Source organism: Thamnophis elegans, chromosome 14 (assembly GCF_009769535.1).
Source record: "Thamnophis elegans isolate rThaEle1 chromosome 14, rThaEle1.pri, whole genome shotgun sequence".
Lineage (NCBI taxonomy): Eukaryota > Metazoa > Chordata > Lepidosauria > Squamata > Colubridae > Thamnophis > Thamnophis elegans.
This window is the reverse complement of record NC_045554.1, coordinates 21,894,366-21,914,887: the sequence shown is the minus strand read 5'-3', so window position 1 is coordinate 21,914,887 and position 20,522 is coordinate 21,894,366. Positions and strand designations below refer to the sequence as shown.

The window sequence follows — 20,522 nt, the reverse complement described above, 5'->3', positions numbered from 1 at the left end:
AAGAGCATGATAGAATATTTCCCCTAAAGGAGAAATGGAGAAAAATCTTAACAAAGGCAGAAAGCAGCCCTAATTTTCCTGCCACAGGAAAACAGCCTGAAGCAGGAAGGCTGCTCTTTTGGAATGGAGATTTCGTAGAAAGGGTGGGCTAATCTATTCATAAGCAAAGCGACTCCAAATAAGCAACACAGTTAGGGAAGCTGGAGCTGACAAGATCAGCTCAGACAAACAGTATTTCCCCTTTTGTGTGTAAAGTGCCCCCCCCCCCAGGGATCTGGCAACAGCCATTAAAATATTAAAGGGCACATTCTGTCAGGCATGCCTCCCTCAATAACCAAGAAAGAAAACTCCTAACTCCATTGTTCGTGGAATTAAAATACTTTTACTGGTTATGAAAAGATAGCAGTGAAAGGAAAGCAAGATCTGAACCAAGAAGGCATGAACAAATACATATCAAATGATAACCCAGTCCCCTCCCTCTAACGACCCCACCTCAGTGTCCAATCTGCAACTCCCTTAGGTGTCATGTGGGGTGCATCTCCAAAAGGCATCATCAGGTTGGTATGCAGGACGGTTGGCCTTGACCAGGTCCAAACACCGGCCACCAGCATGCGCAGAAGATGGTGAGAAGAAAACTCCCTTTTTCATATCACTCCTGTACCATTTATTCCCATCCCAAATACCATGCCCCCACCCTCCCCATTTCTGTGGCAGCCGATAGTAAGTAAGTGAAGCAGAGGCTGACACATTCTTACACAGAACAGGCATCTCAATCACAAAGGCCCAAAGAATGTATAAAAAACCACCTATCTCAACCCCATTTTGCCAGCGATCCCAGAAATATGCTGCTGTCACTAAAGTTTCTTGTATCCAAAATGAACAGAGACCTTTCCTTCAGCCAGCCTCCATTTTATTTCCAGCATCTTTTTCCCAGCTTGGAACCAGACTGGATTTTTCTTCCAACAATTTACATACCTGATGCTAACCTGACCAACGGACCAGGCTTGGGTAAGCCTCCATTTTGCTAGCAGCAGATCCCTTATGTCTGGGGATGGATTTTCCAAACCTTTCCCATTTGGAACAAAGGTAGTAAAAGGAGTTTTGAGTCTTGAGCTCAACACCTGCTTGGAAAGGAGGTGAGAATCTGTATATTTTAACTTTTGAAGCCCAGGAGAGTGAGGGAAGTGTGTGTGCCTGTGTGTGAGCAAGAGGACCCTTCTCTTAATCACAGCTGGATCCTGCTCCCTCCATGCCTTTTCTAACCACCCCCAGACTGTTTGCTAGTCCCAAAGAACCATTACGTACAGACTCTGAAAAGCAAGGGGGTTTAGCTGGAGCACAGGATCTTCTGTTAGAGAAAGAGAGACTGTGTGAAAAGGGAAATGTGGGAGTGAGAAGATCACCCATGGACAGCCAGCAGAGTCCTAATCAGAAAAGGAGGGGCTCATACTCTGATTAATGTAGGTGGACAGAGTCCTCCCAGGCCATTTGCCTGAAAGCCCAGGGTGGCAGACGGCAAGTTGAAAGGTGCCTTCACTTCGTGGTATAGAGTAAATCTGTGGGTTGCAAGAGTCCCAGAAAAGAAACCTTGGAATCTCGTTGGGGACAGTGGGAAGAGCAGCCCACGTATGGGGAGCTCAGTCAAGGTTCCCACCGAGATCTCCACTTGGGAGACGGAAACTTGGAATCGGGAAAAATTGCCCATCCAGGCAGGGATGAAGAAAAGGCACATGTGCAGGTTGTGTGAGGAACGGACACTGCTCACTGATGAAACTGGGGGAAAAAACAGTTTGTCTAAATAAAGGTACTTAAAAGAAAAGAAGAAATATATTGACATTGATCTTTCTACCCTTCTAGATTTTTGCCTTTCCTAATTTAGGTTAACTGAGATTTATGGTGATTGTGACTGGAGTGTGTAAACCGGAGAGTCCTGTTTTCCCTTTCTATATCAAAGTCTTTGTGTGCCCTCAAGGTAAATGTAACTGTTAAATGTCTCTAATCCCTGAAAACATTACTAATTTAATAACTGCAGTAATTCACGTAATAATATGGCAAAAAATCATAAAATGGGGCAAAACTCACTTAACAAATTTCTCACTTAGCAACATAAATTCTGGGCTTAATTGTGGTTGTAAGTTAAGGGCTACCTGTATTGTAGATTAGCCTACTTTAACCATACTGTGTCAAACCAGAATTATTGCAGCCATTAGTCCTCCAAAACTGTGGGTGCAGGATTGGTTGTTACCGTATTTTTCAGAGTACAAGATGCACCTTTTCCCCGAAAAAAGAGGGTGAAAATCTGTGTGTCTCTTATACACTGAATACAGCATTTTTGGCCACCGACCCCCCCCTTTGCAAAAATGGACATGCAGAGGGTTTGGGAGACTTGCAAAGTGCTCCTGGGGGCTGGGGAGGGCAAAATAAGCAAGAATCGGGCCTTTTTTGCTCATTTTTGCCCCCCACAAACCCCAGGAGCACTCTACAAGCCTCCCAAAGCTCTGCATGCCCCCCCTTTTTTTTGCAAAAAATGAGGCATGCAGAGAGTTTGGGAGGCCTGCAGAGTGCAAAAACTTTTTTTTTTAATTTACCTCTTCAAAATCATGGTGCGTCTTATATACTCCGGGGCGTCTTATTGTCTGAAAAATATGGTAAATCATTTTCCCAGATCTAATTTTGAAAGCAAGTAAATAAGACTGACTTATGTGATGAGAAGCCATAAAGTTCTTTTTTTAACTTAATGGAGTTGGGGACATGCCTGTGGATGGCTAAGTATATATTAGGCTATTGCAGTTCAACAAATTGTGGTTAGAAATTCTGGGTTAAAATTATATAGATGAAGTCAGCTGTTCTTTCTCCCTCTTCATGGAACCTTGGAATCTCTAGATTAGAACATATCTGTGAGCCGAATGGCATCACAAGTATTACTTTGGGATGTGAGGGGTCAACATGAACAAGATGAATGAATGACTAAATGGCTGCTTTGAAAGAATTTAGGTTGGAATTTAAGGTTTCTCAGAATCAGTATTCTTTCCTACTCCACAGGCTCAATCCCAGGAGGATGTGAAAAATGACTGACCATCCTCAGATGCCTTCAGATCCTTCTACAGCAAATATTTCTTCCCCTCCCTGGGAAGAAACATGCCATCCTTCCCAAAGGTTAAGCCATTGCTCAGCTGCTGAGCCTGGAAAGGACATTGTGTGGGAAGATACATGTGGAAATGAGCTGATCTTTGCCTTAGATGATGAGGAAGCTCCAGCTCCAAACTCAGCTAACAGTTTTTTCTTTGAGGAAGATGACTGCAAAGAGCCTACCTTATGTGGATCATCCTCTCCTCTGTTTCTTCTTGAATCAGATTTCTCACCTGCACTCCCCATTTCTCAATTCCTGTCTCCAACTCACTCAGCATCTCAGAGATCAACTGGCTTAGAAAACTCACACAGCCCCAAACCCTTAATCAATTTGGTGAAATCCTTCTCAACTGAAATTGAGCCCCAGGAAGGCCCATCTCTCAAACACCAGCCTTTGTTGAGCTTGGTCAAATCCATTTCCACTGAAATTTCTCGCTTGGAGCCCGAGGTGACGCTGTCCAAATCAGACTCTAAGCTCAATGTTCATCCTGGCGACAAATCACCCAGCCCAGGAACAAAAATGGTGATTCCAGGACTGCTCCATCATCTCCCAACCATTCTCCTTCAGAGAACAAGGGCAACTTCTTCAAGGCTCAGGAAGCCAAGTTTGAGGATACCAAAAGGAGGTTTTCAGAAGCCATGCAGGAGCCACTCAACAGGCTCAGCAAAATAATTGGGGATGAGAATAATGTGTCCCCCAAGCTCCTCTTACCCCTCTCTGGGCACCAGCAAGGTTCTGATTTCCTTTCTCATCATTTCAAGAGGTCTCCTATCTTGGAGAGCAATTTGGAACACCCCCTCCATGAGACAGATTGGACTGAGACCATTTCATCAGGGAGAGGGGAAATGGAAGATCGGGACTCCTCTCCACATTGCCCCTATGGGGAGGTCTTCCAGGAAGTTGAGACAGCTGAGAAAAACAGCAAGGCCACGGGCGAAATGCAGACTCTCTCACCGCTTGGGGCAGTCCAGCCCCCCAAGTGCTGCAGCCCAGTGCCATGCAAAATTCTCACCTGGATTGCCATCTTGGCCTACAATTACCTGGTCCTCCCATTGCCTCCCTATATCTCCGGCCTCTGCCTTGGCTTGGCCTGTGGGTTCCTTCTTGGTCTCCTGGTTATTTTGCTGCTGGTGCCAAAGCGTGCCCTGTCCCACAGGAAAGGCCCCCTCCTCAGGGCATTCTGTCCTTGCAAGTGATACCTCAGCAGCCATGGGACCTCCATGTGCTCAAGGTAGGGTGGGTTCATTGGTGCCCCCTGTGGGATCAATGGGAGGAAGCCCAGTGCTGGCTGGCTTCTAAGCTTCCTTCTTTTCTTTAGAAAAAAACTCTTAAATTATATGGGGATACGATGATGGAAAGCTGAACTTCTTCAAGAAAGCAAATTCAGGCAGATCATGTTTAACAACTGCTCTGTTTAGTGAACTGCCAAAGTTACAATGGTGCTGAAAATATCATCAGTCCTCGCATTTATCACTATTGCAGTGTCACATAGTCACATGATCAGTCACTATTTGTGCTTTATAGCTGGCTTCCAACAAGCAGAGTCAATGGAGAAATCAGCAATAAATTGTGAATTGGAGTCATTTGATGTCTCCTTAACAATTGTGTCCTTTAACGACAGTTGCCAATCCCAACTGCAGTCACAAAGTGAAGGCTACTTGTGTAGTCTGTTTGACACTCACTATTGACCCTTTCCCATTGTCCCCTAAAGTCCAGCGTGACAATACTTGAGCCACAGCATTCCTCAACACTTGGAAGGCCTTGAAATGTATCATGGAGATAAATTATTTGTAGCTTTAAGTTGGAAAAGGAAAAAGAAAAGAAAAAGAAAGGTGTTGCTATTTTTAAATTTTAGAACATTTGATTCTAATAGTGCTAGAGATTGAAGCAAGACTGGATGAGGATTCCCTTGGAAAATTCTGACAATAAACCATAATTTTGAATTGATGCATAGAGTCCCAATAAATATCAAATAACACTGTTGTAACTTGATAACTCTCTGTAGAACTTTCCTCCTTCAGGAGGCTGAAGAAAGCCCCAAGTCAGAATTTCTCCCCTCCCCTCTGACCCGCACAAAAAGACCCAGAAGGGTGAGATTCTGCAGCAAAACAAACGTTCATTGCACGTATCCGGCCCAGGGCCTGTAGTTTGAAGACCCCTGATTTAGTGCAATATAAAAAATGCAAATAACTTTTCTGCGGACTGCTGCCCTAAAACACTAGTGTGACTTTGTTCAATCACCTGTGCCTGCATTATGGCAAATTCTAGTATGACATGGTCACTCCTGCAAACTTCCACTCCCTCAATCATTTCATCCCTATTAGTAAGATTTAAGTCCAGTATAGTTCACTGTCTAGTTCTCACCTCCATCTTTTGGGTGACACAGTTGTCAGCCAGGCACATAAGAAACCTGTTCTGTTTCCCACTCACTGTAAAAATTGTTTCCCAGTTGATGTTGGGGTAGTTAAAATCCCACATTATTACAATGGTGTGTTTCTTGCACACATTAGTTAACTGACTATCAAACAGTTCATCTATTTCCTTCTCTTGGCTAGGTGGCCTGTGGTAAACACCTAGAGCAATGTTGTTTCTTTTTCTTCTAATATTCACTCAAATAGTTTCAAGAAGGCTTTCTTCTCTAGTATTGTGTATTTCTATAGAGGTATAGTACTGTATTTTTGCACTATAAGACGCACGCCCAAACAAAAAAGTGGGTGGAAATGTCTTATAAAGCAAATATTGCGGGGGGGGAGGTAGGTGCAGCGACGGTGTTTGCCACCACCACCTGTCACTGCTTCCGCTGTTTGCCGCCACCAAGGAATGCTGGAGCCTTTGCTGCCGAGCAGCTGATCGGCAGTTGGATGGGCCTCCCGGAATACCGCCAATTACTGTTCTAGGCGACAGGGATTGCTGACACTGCCAATCGCCAATGCCAAATGGCAGCGGTGAACAGCAGCAGCAGCAGCAGCAAATGGCAGCGGCAAACAGCTGCGATAGCGGTGATAAGTGGTGGCAGCAAACGGCAGCAGCAGCAAATGGCAGTGGCAACAGCGGGATAGGCAACGAATGGCGATGGCAGCAAGTAGTGGCAGCAAACTGGCGATCGGCAGCAGCAATCCCCACCACCTAGAACAACTGATCGGCAATATTCCAGGAGGCTGAGCCAACCGCCAATCAGCTTTGCAGCGAAGGCTCCAGTGTTTCCTGTCAGCAGCAGCAACTCAGGTTAGTTGATCGGTGGTGAGTGCAATGGAGCGGAGCCCTGACGAGCCATATGCTGGGTCTGTGATAATGTGCTGAAGCTGATCAGGCTGTTTGCTGCAAGGAGGCTGGCCAGATGAATACCAGATGAATGCTGGGAGACGGAGCATATTTTTTTTCTTCTTTTCCTCCTCTAAAGCTAATCTGCAACTTATGGTCTAGTGTGTCTTAAAGTGCAAAAAATACGGTAATTCTTTATATACAATGCAATTCTCCCCCCCCCTTTTTTTTATTGGTTCTTTTCATTTGGAAGTGCCTTCTAGCACTTCCAAGCTTTGAGACTGGTCTTGAGAAATTCCCCAAGTGATTGCAATAATTTGAGGGTGACTTCATTAAATCCCAAAGAAGACATCAGATTGGGAAATGTGAATAGCTAAAATAGATGCAAGGAGATGGAGAAACAATGTTGGAATGCAAGTCAAGACATTCAGACTGAAACGTAGGAAGCATATTCTCTTTCATTATATGTTAGGAAAAAATGCAGGTAAATTTCTCTAGGACTTTTTTTCACGCAATGCTTTCTTTAATGTGGAGGTGGGTAACCATGTGGTAGCTCTGTATGTACAGACATACACAACGATGTGTTCCTTTATCAGTATGGCAGGAGCATCCATACCTGGCTTCTGCAATTGTCAGAAAGAGGATAGGGAATGGAGAAAAGAGCTTTGAGGTTTTTCTCCAGAATCCGGAATTTCAGGTTGCCCACCTTGGTATTTTTGAAGAAATAAAGCGGACATGAGTGTTACTTCTTTTATTCCAGAAAATGCAGGTCAATAAATAATATCTAGCAGAATAGTGACATACGTATATGTTTGTACTCTTCTTTTGAACATTCCCTAATTTAAATGAATTCTTCTTTTCCAGGGTTGGATGAACGAAATGCATTTTTAGACCCTGAGATTTATCATCCTTCTCTGACCCATTCCGTATTTGTGACCTTAGAAAATTCCAACCTGACATTATCTTATCCCCAAAGCAGCATCCCTCGGCGAGCCATCTTTGGGGAAGAGAACTTTGAGTTGGCTTTTGTGACCCACCGACGTTATGATACAAGTGGAGCCAAGGTAAGAGTCATCAATAATGTATCTGATGGGGTGGTGGGTATGTGTAGTAAGTACAGATTTGAAATTTGGTGGAGAGGCTAGGAGAGCTTTCATCCCTTCATTCCTCTTTCTGCAGATGTGGTTCAGTCTAAGAAGTGCCCCTTAGATAAATTGGGGGTATTTGAGACCTCACTGGAAGATTTCCCATTCCTTTCTGTAAATGAAGCCTTTCTTCTAGTGTCATCCAGAAGGGATTAAAAACCTCGTCTTCCTACTTTACTGATTCAAACTGGACTCTTGTGTTTTCAGGGTATTCAGTCAAAAGGAAGATCATTGAATTTAAAGTGCTCCACATCAGCATTGTGCCTTCGCCTTAAGTTTCTTAGCTATCATGCTAACTTTTCAAACATGTTTTAGTTTATTACTTATAAAATAGGATGATCAGGTAGCTACTACCCCACAAAACTGTCTCAGAAGGAAGTTAAATTGAAATGGCTCAGAACTCTTTGCATGATCGATTCGTGTGAGATTTGGGGAAGTTATGGGAGAGGTCTTAGGATAATCATTCTTACTGTGAGATCACAGGATTTGGGCATTCTAAGGCAAGGTTTCATGGGATTCAAAAACCTAAGTTCATAAGATTGAACACATAGGACTCCTTGAGAGGATTGTCAGGTCATGCAATGGCATTTGGGTGGTTAAAAGATTGCTATTGTAATTCAAACTGCTTTTTTGTGGAGAAGGTGACTTGATTCTTTTGTGACTTTAAATTGTCTGTTATTTTTCAGGTCTTCCTCTTCCCACCTGGGCTGGCTCGCAAAAGGATGTGGAACAAAAAATCCCATATGCATTCTTTTCCCAGAAGAAGTGGATCTGAAGACCAAAGCTCTAGCAACAAAAGACCAGGATGTAGACTCTCCAGGAGAGGAGAACCCAAAGAAGAAAGAAGTATCAGGGCACTGCCCAGCTGAGGCCCAAGAAAGGACACTTTATCTCTTTGGTAGAACTGGTAGAGATAAGGAAGAGTGGTATCAATATCTCACAAAGGCCTGCCAAGCTGAATACCATGAGCTACACCACACCAGCCAAGGTGAACTCCTCTCAAGTAAAGCAGGTTGGGAATCATGGGTCCAACTTCCAGGGTTCCTTGAATTGATTGCCTCTTAATTTTCAGAAACAGAATGAGGAAATCCTGGGATGAAATCATGTTTCGTTTAATTAAATTGAACGGCATCTGTTTTTGTCTTGACCTAATCCAATCTCAATCCAATGCAATTCTTTGTTGCCACATCCATCCTGGGCACGGGGGGGGGGGTGGGGGTGCCATTCTAAGGCCAAGGGTAATGCTTGCAATGCTAGAGCATCCACCTGGGTAGGAGTGGGAATAAAAAAAAAGTCATCCATAAAAAGGATGTGGGCTTTTGACTTTTTTGACCCCCTCTGCAGATGCTGTCATCTTCTGCACCCTGTAGATAAAGAAAAGTTTCATGCAGTCTCACTTGAGCCAAGCAGCTGTTTCTTCGGTTAACAAGTGTAAGATTGATTGATTGAGTCCTCCGGGATTGGGCGGCCTAGAAATTTAACAAATAAATAAATAAATAAATTTTTTTAGATAGTAAATAACATTGAGAACCAAGTTGGATTAGAACCTACTGATAAGTTTCTCACTTAAACCCAGTTGGAGTGATTTTCATTGGAAGCAAAACCCTGATCATTAAAAGCTCCTGTTAAAGGACAGCAAATTCTAAGTATCAGCAACTGCCCCTGTTATTTCCGCCGCAAGCAGCCCCAAATTTCATATACATTGATATTGCTGCACTCCCAATCCTGACCAGTCTCGTCATGCTCTGTTATAGCAACCCTTTCTTCTCTTGCTCAGGTATAATCCAGCCCATTCCTGCAGGAAAGGAGATCCATAATCACAGCAGCAGCAGCAGCAGCACAGAAGATCTGCTCCCTGCTCCTAAGACCAAGGAGCTGAGCATCAGCGACCAAGAAAAACTGTTATTGGATTACAATGTGTACATGTCCCAAATCATTCCAGCAGTTACTGACTCCGACCCAAAGTCCTGCTCCAATAGAGCAGACAGCCCTGGTTCCAAAAAGGTGAGGAAATCTGGCTGAAATCACAGGAAAAGCAGTTACTTAGTGAAACTGCAATTGTGTGTTTGATCTTACAAAGGATTGTTTGCAAAGTTACTTTTTCCACTGTTATAACTGAATAGTTACTGAACGAGGCAGTTGTTAAGGACTACCTTTATATGTATATAAAATTGACATTGTATTTAGTATTTAGGAATTGTTTTTCAAAGCTCCTTTTTTTAAAAAAATTTGAACATAAAATGGTCTATTGTGATCAATGAGTTTTGATTATTCAGAATTTATCTTGGACGTTTTGTAAGATACCTATTATTCTTTGCTATTTAGAAATAGTTTATTCTCTGCTTCAACCAAAATTGCTCCTCCAAAACTCCCCATTTTATGTCCTCAGATCTTCAGTCTTACAAAATAAATTTAGAAATCTCTATTTTTTGATAAGATAAGAGAGAAATGCTGCACTGAGTTTATGGATGATAAGGTGTGTGGCATTCCATTTGCTGAAAAATTAAAGCTGATGGTACCATCCCCAAGTATTTAGAGTTTGCTAAAATATTTTGAATGCCAATTTTCAGACCCATAAGGTAAACATACCATCTTACCAAACAAAATAAAATACCGCATAAACTCAGGGCAATCCAAGAGGGGGTCATAAATATTAAGATGATGGTGATAGCTACACAGAAACTCCATTTTTGTGGAGGGCGGCATGTGACCATTATAGTCCGATAAGATGAGTGATTTCTTTCCCTTTTGTTCTTTTCAGTTCCCTGGGGATGAAAATCTGACCTCCAACCCCCCTATAGTTTGGGTCAACGCAATGCTTGGCCGAATGTTTTGGGACTTCCTAAGGGAAAAATATTGGGCAGATCAAGTTTCAGATAAAATTCAGAAGAAACTGGGCAGAATCAAGGTGAGAAAAGCTGCTTTTCCTTGTCTTCTTGAGCAAACTTCCAGGGGGCAAAGAAACCCTGCCCAGTCCTACCCTGCTATCCAGGAGAAGGCTGAGATACCCAGAAGGCATTGCTTCCTGACTCCAAAGGCAAATTTGGAAGCAAATTTGCTCATCCACGTGTTGTAGGCATGTACCTCACCCTACATTCCCACAACACACTCACAACTTCACCAATCATGTTTCAGCCTAGAATGTCATGCAATTCAGCACACATGATTAGATTATGGTTTTGTAAATCATGCAAACCTCCTCACCCCAAATCAGTTGAGTAATCCATAGGGTGCAAACACAATATTTTCTTCTAGATGTTTAATTTTGAGTGCTGCAGGACGTCTCACCATATTTAGACCAAGCAACCAGAGAGGCTGATGTTGCTGGATACAAATGGATTGGCTGATATGGTATCATTCTCAGCTGAAGTTCCTGCCCCCCTCCCCCAGTTCCTAGTGGACCACAACAAAGACACTAGAGACACAGTGCACCTGTCTGATGCTGGTTCCATCAGAGAATTAGTTGGCTCTTGGAATGGGACTGGACATTTGTGAATACAGTAGAATACAATGAAAATTCCTTTTGTATCTTCTAAATAGTTGGTAACTTTCCCACCTCAAGTCAAGAGCCAGTTAGAAAGAGGATCAAAGGCTTGAAGGGCATCTTAATGTTCTCTCTGATAAGTGAAGGTAAAATATACAAACTGGTTTCCAAGATTGTGTTACCCAATTCCTTTTTCTTTGCAAGAAATCTAACCCAGGGACACTCTGTGAATCATGTTTTGCATGTGGCCATTAGGGGCCTGATATTGACTAGTAAAGAATGCCAGCCTGACAGCAACTTTCTTCCTCTCTTTGACTTTCCTGATGGTTGTTTTTTTTCTTTCTTCCTTTGCTCTGATGCAGTTGCCATATTTCATGAATGAGCTCACTCTGACTGATCTGGAGATGGGGACCTCCATCCCACACATACTTGGCACTTCTAGCCCCACAGTGGATAACCGAGGTATGTTTTGGTGACCAGCAGCCTGGGATTCCCATTTCTGTCATTTTGTGGCCCATATGAACCTGGAATTGTTAGATAGGCTGAATGGATGAGACAGGACTCAGGCTTTCAGTGACAACAACAGCTCTTTATTCAGCAAACTATATATGATCCAGCACTGGCCTGTCTGACAGCTTCACCTTTTATAGGGAGCTGTCAGATGGCTCAGCCAATCAGCTTCAAGTATTTTCCCAAAGGAATGGAGGACCTTGGTGGAGCCTATTGCTCCAGTCTCAATATCTAACACCCTCCCCTCTAAATCTGTTTAGTACGATTCTCAAGCATTTGAGGAGTTGCTCATTATTTGCGGCGGATACCAGGACATCATCGAAATAAGGGACTATTTCTGGTATCCCCTGCAAAAGTCGTTCCATGACACTTTGGAACAGTCTGGGGGCTATGCTGACTCCAAATTCCAATCTATTGCATTTGAATGCACCCTTGTGTGTCACCATACTTTGGGCCTCCGTAGTAGCACCATCTACTGGCAATTTCTGGTAAACCTGTGCCAGATCTAATTTTGCAAATATTTTTCTCAGCACAAGGGAGTGAAGCAAATACTGAATAATTGGTACCGGGTAAGCACTTTGCTGGAGGGCTTTATTTAGGGTGCACTTATAATCCATGCAGATGCTGATTGACCCATCGGGTTTAACTGGGGTCACGATTGGGGTTTCCCTCCGGGCATGGTCGACAGACTCCAGGATTCCCTGAACAATCAATTTGTGCAATTCTTGGTCAATTTTGGGTTGGAGGGCAAAAGGAACCCTCTGGGTCTTCATCCTAAATTGAGCAACATTGGGGTCTAGGCTAAATGATATAGGAGTCTCCACATATTTGCCTAGGTCTCTGCTGAAGACGTCCTCAAACTTGCAGATCAATTTGTCGGTGCTGTCATCAATGATGGCGTTGATGCTGGTTACCCCCATGGCCAGGGACTCGAACCAATCAAAGCCAAGCAGGCTTGGGAGGGAGCCGCTGACCACTGTCAGTGTAAGCGGCCCATCAAAAGATTTAAACTGCACACGGAATGTGCCACAGCCAAGGGCAGGGATATGATTTCCCTGATAATGGCTGAGCCATAGTTGCAGGCATTTCAGCTGGTTTCTCTGGATGCTAGGGATGGCCTTCTTCAGGGTAGCCCAGGATACAATGGTCAGGGATGACCCAGTGTTGATTTCCATACTGTATGGAGTCCCTTCGATCCTAGTAGCAGTAGCAGTTAGACCTATATACCGCTTCATAGGGCTTTCAGCCCTCTCTAAGTGGTTTACAGAGTCAGCATATTGCCCCCAACAACAATCCTGGACCTGAGTTGGTTTGGACAGTGCTCGGGTCCTCAGGAGCTCAGGAAGAGAGCCCTCTTCTTGTTGTCTGATAGACCGAGAAGGTTGTTGGCCTCCATGAAACACTTGAACCTGGTCATGTAGGAGTCCCAGTGCTCCGTGGCTGGATAGTGCTCCAGTCTCAATGTCTAACAGGAATGTCTGGAAGCGGAGCAGCCTGGTCTGGTTGCTTCCTCCAGACACCTCTGGAAGGGAGCTTTGTTTTTGCAAATCGTTGGTTCCATATTTGCATAGCTGGGAATAGTGGGACATGATGTGGACGGGAAACATCTATAACTGAAAGAAGAAATCCAATTGACAAAACAAGGAATTATTCAGACTCTAGAAAGGACCAGCCTGGATATGCCATATTCCTTCAGGAAAAGCAGCCTCTTCAGGATCTTGAACAACTGGTCCTGTGGGAGGATGGTTTGCCTCCAAACAAACAATGCTTGCCTCTATGCACACAGGCATCAAAGCCAGAATGATGCCATCTGTATAGCATGATGTCAGTCTGAATAATTTCTCCAAGAATATCATGATGCACATGATGTCACATGTTCCCTGTGAATGTCTCTGTCCACATATTAAGGACTATACCAAAACAAAATAAAAATGATTGAATTAAACATGAAACATGAACCAGGACAATGTTTCACATAGCCTACCATTAGGTGGGTTTACACATTGTTAGCCGTGATTTATTTAGCCATAATTTAAGGAATAAAGCTATAGTATACTGAGTCATGGTTAAATAGCAATGGCGGAGTTAAAGTAGAGCAAGCATAGGGTCTAAAGTGCTATGTGAAATCAGCCATCTGCTTTGGAGGCAGGAAATGTATCAGCCCTTGCTGACCTTAGATGTTCAACCAGAGAAGGGAGGACAGAACTACAGTAGGGATTTTCTGTGTTCAGAATAGAGCCATAATCCCTGATCTATCTTTGAAGTAGTTCATCAGCCAGGAATGGTTGTCCTTCTTCCACCAGTCATTTTTCTAGAACAGTGTTTCTTAAAGTATGGTCCTAGAACTCCTGGGATTCCCTAAGACCCTCTCAGGTGCCCATAAAACTAAAACTATTTGTTAGCCTATGTTGAAAAATAATACAATATTAAAATCTCTTCAAACAATTGTGAGAAGTGGTAACAGCAAAGAATGTGCCAATTTTAATTTTTAATATAGTAAATATTGATAAATATAACCCACACAAACAAAAGTCTTTTGGTTTCTCCATAATTTTTAAATGTGGGAAGGGGTCCTGAGAAAGAAAAAGGTTTAAGAAACACTGTTCTATAAAACCATATGCATTTCAGATATAATCCAGCCCAGCTGGCACCAGATCAAATCCCAGAAGCCAAACCATAACCTGTAACCAGCCTTCTTTTCAACTCTGCAGGCCTTTGGGTGGATATGGAAGTGACTTATCAAGGAACCCTGAAGATGACCCTGGAGACCAAGATGAACTTGTATAAACTAGGCAAAGAAGACATGGAGGAGGAAAACAGAAAAGCAGATAAGGACAGAAAAGGGTGAGATGTCTTGGGCTATTTTTTAAGCTGCCAGCTGAACTCCCAGAACAGATGCCATCCTCCTTTAAGAAGCTCCCTAGAATACAGAAAGAGTTATACTGTCAACTGCCCCTGGGATCTTATGGCACTACTTGTCTTCACATTCTTTTTCTGGAACAACCAGCTATAAGAGAAATTGTATTTTCATTTTTTTTATTTTTAAGTATAATTTTTATTGAAGAATTTTTAAAAAAATAAAAACAATGCAAATATTAGAAAAGAATAAATAAAATAAGGTGATAATAGTGAATAAGAAAAATAAAAAAATATTAGATTACATTAGCAGCACTTATAAAAAGGCATAGCTGTGATCTTTTTAACAGTGGTTATAAATGTACTTATATCTTATCTTCTCTATCTGAAGTTGCAGCATAATTTCCTTCTTTCCATAAGCTCCCCCTTCTAATCTTCAAATCCCTGGATCACAAGTCTATTTTTTCTTTTTTTAGCAAAAAGTCCATAAGGCATTTCCAGTCACTGATAAAGTAATTGTGGATCTTTTGCCTGGCAACATAAGTTAATTTTCTAATCTCTACTATTCTTTTATCTTCACCAAACTCCGTTGTGGGTATTTTGGAATCTTTCCATTTTTGTACATATTGTCTTGCAGAAGAATCATATGTAAAAATATTCCTCCGTGACTCTTTTCTAATTGATTGCCTATTAATTCCAGCAAGAACAATTCTGATTTCAGTTGAATTTTGATCTTTAAAATTCTTTGCATCATCATATGTATTTGAACCCAGAAATTTCTGGCTTTTTTATAAGTACACCTTGTACACCATAAGTATACCATGTAAAATGACCATTCATGTTGCTTTCCGCATTTCCAGCATAAATTGAAGTATCTTTATATGTTCTAAACATTTTTTCTGGTCATATACCATAGTACATTATTTTACAAAGATTCTCTTTTAAGTTATAATATAATGTAATTTTCAAACTTTGTAATAACATTTATTATTTGTATTTATTTGTTTATTAGAATTTGTCAAACAAAAATGAGAATCAAGAATCAAAGAGTAAAAATACAGTGACAGGGACGATAGGCACATTAGTACACTTATGCAGGCCCTCTCTACTAACCACTTAAGTATGATGTAAAATCCACAGAAGTCAATTTGTGACTGAAACTGTGAAAATTTGTAGCTGAGACAACTGAATCAGGTAGAGCATTCCATATTTTCCCTTTGTTCCATCAGTATACCAGTACTTAGCCGATTTTATCATATAGTCTTCTACTTCTACGTTATCCCAGGACACTATAACCATCATAACTATGAGTCAGTTGCCAAGCATCTGAATTTGATCATGTGACCACGTGAAAAATGGTCATGCCACTTTTTTCAGTGCCAATGTAACTTTGAAGAGTCACTAAATGAATTGTTGTAAGTCAAGGACTACCTGTACAATGATTCTTAAAATCTATATTCACCTTAACGTATTGAGCCTGGAATTTCTGTCACTTAAGTGATGTGAGATATCATGTGATCACATCGCTTAGCAATGGCTTCCCATTGACATTGTTAACCGATAATTGCGGGTCTCCACCCCAATCCAAGCCATTTTGAGCTTGGTCCCCTCCCAGCTCCGAATCTTGAGTATCTATAAGGAAAGGGACTGTCTGCTCTTCAATGCCCCACCCCCCTCTGCTCATCTCCTCCCCGCTTTGGCAGCCCTATACCCTTCCTTCCAGGGCATCAAGCACTCTCAGAACTGGGCGGCTCTGAGGCTGCTTGCCACTCTCAGGGGCTTCTTGCACAGTGGAGCCCCTAAGCAGCATGCAATTTGGTGCAAGCCCAGCACCCCCACCTGCCACATGAAGCCTCAGCACAAGCTACCACGCAGCACGCAGCGCACCTGTGCCCAGCAGTATGGCATGAAGCTGCCATCCCGCTACATGTGCAAAACAGCTGTCACAGTGCAAAAACCCCAGCTGCCCTGTGCTCCCACTGGCTCTCCCATGCAAGGGCCCTTTGCCATCTTGCTCCTCCTGCTGACAAAGGCACCTGGCCTTGCCCTTTGTGAACCTTCACCAGAGGCTGCTCCAAACAGTCTTCTGAAACAATCCCAGAACAGTGCAAGCGGCCTTGGAAGAAGGCCTGGCACCACCACCAGTTGCCTTGTGCAGGGCCAGGCCAGCCGCATCTTGTCAACACTGGGAGGAAAGTGGTGCATGGGCGGGGGAGGGGCCCATGGCACACAGTTTTTTTCCATTCTCTTTTCAAACACATTTTGGCTTTTAACACATTTTACCAAGTCAAGTACCTGCTTTCTCAAACAATTTTTGTAATTTTTCTGGAGTAATTTCATTTTCTGGCAATTGCTCTAATGAATCTCTTCTTCCTTCGTTTCTGGAATCACCATTTTTACATACAATCCAAAAGTAAAAGTAAATAAGTTATAAAGCTGATGATAAAAGTCAGAATTTTCTTTTTTCCTCCTCATTCTTCTCTTTAAGGCTTTAGTCCATTCTGTCTTTTTCTAGTTTTGATGAGACAATTTCCTGTTTGTTTCATTTATCTCATTGTTTTGAAAATTCCTCCATCATTTTTTCTCCTCTAAGGTAAGACAATCAACATCAAGAGGAGGAGGAAGTTTCTGACTTAGTGTATTGAGAATAAGTTGATTGGGAGTTATTCAGTTGCTGAAATACTTGTAGTACTCTTTCCTCTCAGTAGAGCTTGCAAAAGAAGTTGCAGTGAGACTAGGTTGGAAGGATTACCATCAGTTGAAGAGAATCACCCTTCTTTGGTGGGAAGGGAACAGCTCTCCGGAGCCTTCAGCGTTGAGTCATGCCGGCCACATGACCACAGAGACATCTTTGGACAGCGCTGGCTCTTTGGCTTTGAAACGGAAATGGGCACTGCCCCCTAAAGTCAGAAACGACTAGCACATATGAGCGAGGGGAACCTTTATGTTACCTTTACCTTATCTATTCTCCAGCCATTTCCTCCCCCTGTTAACAAATCCTTTTTATTCTCATCCTATATATAGGTTACTGTCCTTAGGATTCACTTCTTAATCTCAGGAAAGGGGATTAAAACTACAGTGCAGACCATAAGCCTGACGTCCACCCCCATGGCACTGCCAAGGACAAATCTTGCAATGGTTGCCAGCTTCTCACCCTGACTCCTTCTCCTTGCAGCATGAAAACCCGTGTAGACCTGTTGGCTGAGAGTGATTGCGGAGTCCTCCAGTTGCCGGTTCTTCTGAGGAGGAAGACATGCCCATTGTGGACTCTCGGGGATCCCCGGAGAAAGGAAAATCCATCCTCGGAGTTGAAGGGTAACCCCTGGGTGATCATGGCTCTGTCCCCACTTTCACATTAGCATTCCCTAGTCAGGACCTAGTCCCAAAAGATGGACATTGTCTCCAGCTGAGGAGGGGAAGAACTAAAGCCCTCCTTCGCTGTACTGAGGTTAGAATAGTATTTTCCTCCTCAAGAGGCCAGCCCTTTCCCACTTAAGCATTACCTTAGAGACAAATCAATTGGGCTGCTTTGGGTGTGAGCAGAATATTGGGAAATATTGAGAGGCATTGAGTAAGTAAATGCTCTGCTATAGTCACAGATCATGGAGCCAGTTTGCTGTAGTGTCTAAGACACCAGAGTAGAAACCAGGAGACTGTGAGTTCTAGTCCCATTTTAGGCATGAAAGCGTGCTGGGTGACCATGGCCCAGTCAATCTCTCAACCCAACCTACCTCACAGGGTCGTTGCGGGGAAAGAAGGAAGAAGGAAGGATTATTAGAAATGTTTGCCACCTTGAATTATTTATAAAAACAATAAAGGCAGGATAAACAAACAAGCAAACATATAGCATAGTGCCAGAAAATGCAACCAATAACAGTAAAATTATAAACAAAGTGATAAAAAGAGTATTAGATGTAAAGGGTTGCAATAAAGAAAACCATGGCTATGACTAAGAATTTAAGTATTTCTTTCTAAATTTCAATGACAGCAGAGCAAAAAGTAGCAACTTGGTTGATGACAGTTGGGAATGCATTTGTAAGAAGAGAGTTCAGTTTATTGAGGCCCTTAAGTTCACTTACCATTAATAATTTGGTCCTGAACTCATTGTAAATGAGTAGTGGGGGACATAATAGATAATGTTTCCCTCTTGACCAACTACCGAGAAGTTGTTACAGCTTACAAAGTCTCTCTTTGAGATATGTGGAGGACCTGCAGGCAAAGGGATGGTGAAATCCTTCTTGGTGAAACACTGGTTTTGCTCATGGTAGTATATTTTATAGTGATGGTACCAAGATGATAATTTGGATGAAACCTAATATTTATAAGCCAAAAGGATCACAACAAAGTGTAGTTGATCACTCTCAGTTCTGCTGTGGAGTCCACAGAAAGGAATACAGGATAACTCAGGATGTAGCCAATGGCACTGGCTCTGAATGAGCTTAGAAATATATCATGCCTATTAGAATGCTCAAACTTAGAACCATGGAGATGAGACAGCCTAGATTTAACAGCCTGTACTTAAAGGCAGACTCAATAAAGACACACCTCATGTGTTGAGTACTGCATCCATTGAGGACCAAAACCCCATTCATCCTCCTGGCAACATTCCGTCTTCCTAAAATAGAATTTTAGAATAGAATTCAGAAATAGAAATAGAGCTGGAAGGGACTTTGGAGGTCTTGTAGTCCAGCCCCCTGCTCAAGACAGGAGAATCTATACTATTTTAGATAAGTGGCTGTTTAGTCTCTTCTTTAAAACTTTAAACTTCCAGTGATGAATCACCCCACAATTTCTGATTGCACTGGTTAATTGTCCTCACTGTTAGGAAGTTTCCTCCTTAATTCCAGATTGCTTCTCTCTTTGGTTAGTTTCCAACTATTGTTTCTTGTCCTGTCTTCGGGTGCTTTGTAGAATAATTTTGAACCTCCTCGTCTTTGTGGCAGCCACTCAAATACTGGAAGACTGGTATCATGTCGGCCCCTAATTCTTCTTTTCTTTAGACTATCCAGCCCAATCCTGCAGCCGTTCTTCATATGGTTTTGTCTCCGACCTTTGATTCATCTTAGTTGCTCTTCTCTTAACTTTCCCAAGGTCTCAACATCTTTTTTTGTAGTATGGTGATCAAAATTGGTTGCAGTATTTCAGGTGTGGTCTTATTAGGGTTTTATAAACTGGTACTAATACTTTCCCTAGATCTTGATTTTATGCCAGGAGTGTATTAACTTTTTTGTCCTACTGCACACTGCTGGCTTCATATTCAAGTGATCATCCACTAGGACTTCAAGTTAATGTTTTTTGAGTCAGGTCTCACCTAATCTGTACTTATAACTTTGATTTATTCCTACCTTAAATGTAAAACTTTGATATTCTCCACATTGAAATTTATTTGGTGGGTAGGACCCATTGTTTCAACTTTGTCAATATCTTTTTGGATCCTGAGCTTGTCTTCTGGAGTGTTTTGGCTATTCCTGCCAGTTCAGTGTCTGCAAATTTTATTGAGTTCCCATTCTATTTCCTTATCTAAGTCATTTATGAAGATATTGAAGAGTACTGGCCTAAGACGTAGACCTTGTGGGTACCCCACTACTTCTCTCTATGTGGATATAGTACCAGTAAGGACTACTCTTTGAGTGTGGTTTGTCAGCCAGCTACAATCCATCTGGTGGTGATGTTTGTCTATTCCACAATATCTTCATATAGATGCTGATAACTTTGCCACTTTTAGTGTATAATCACCAGCCCAGAGAAGATTGCTCAACTTCTCCACACAGGAGTTGCACAGAAGATCACAGCTTAAATGATAGATTGGGATTCCACTATTTGGAAAATACATGTTAATGCAAAATAATTAACTCAAAATATTTGCTCTCTGTCTGTACTACCTGGATACAATCACCATCTGGCCTTTGTTTGTATAGTCTTTTCCGAGGTGGCGCAGTGGGTAGAGTGCAGTACTGCAGGCTACTTCAGCTGACTGTTATCTGCAGTTCGGCGGTTCAAATCTCACCAGGCTCAAGGTTGACTCAGCCTTCCTCCTTCCGAGGTGGGTAAAATGAGCACCCCAGACTGTTGGGGGGCAATATGCTGGACTCTGTAAACCACTTAGTAGAGAGGGCTGAAGCCCTATGAAGGCGGT

General features: G+C 42.4%; 1 protein-coding gene across 1 annotated transcript in view; it reads left to right on the top strand.

Annotated features, from left to right (window-relative positions):
* Positions 1 to 923: 923 nt before the first annotated feature.
* LOC116517880 (testis-expressed protein 2-like) overlaps positions 924 to 20,522 on the top strand; it is a 36,311-nt gene continuing 16,712 nt past the window's right edge. The window contains 15 exon segments of the mRNA XM_032231060.1: positions 924 to 1,008; positions 1,858 to 1,972; positions 3,043 to 3,614; positions 3,617 to 4,322; positions 6,074 to 6,212; positions 7,256 to 7,277; positions 7,280 to 7,455; positions 8,223 to 8,272; positions 8,274 to 8,524; positions 9,314 to 9,540; positions 10,298 to 10,444; positions 11,383 to 11,482; positions 14,242 to 14,374; positions 17,562 to 17,601; positions 17,604 to 17,701. Coding sequence (XP_032086951.1) covers positions 3,068 to 3,614; positions 3,617 to 4,322; positions 6,074 to 6,212; positions 7,256 to 7,277; positions 7,280 to 7,455; positions 8,223 to 8,272; positions 8,274 to 8,524; positions 9,314 to 9,540; positions 10,298 to 10,444; positions 11,383 to 11,482; positions 14,242 to 14,374; positions 17,562 to 17,601; positions 17,604 to 17,701 — 2,636 coding nt within the window. The 5' untranslated portion in view covers positions 924 to 1,008; positions 1,858 to 1,972; positions 3,043 to 3,067.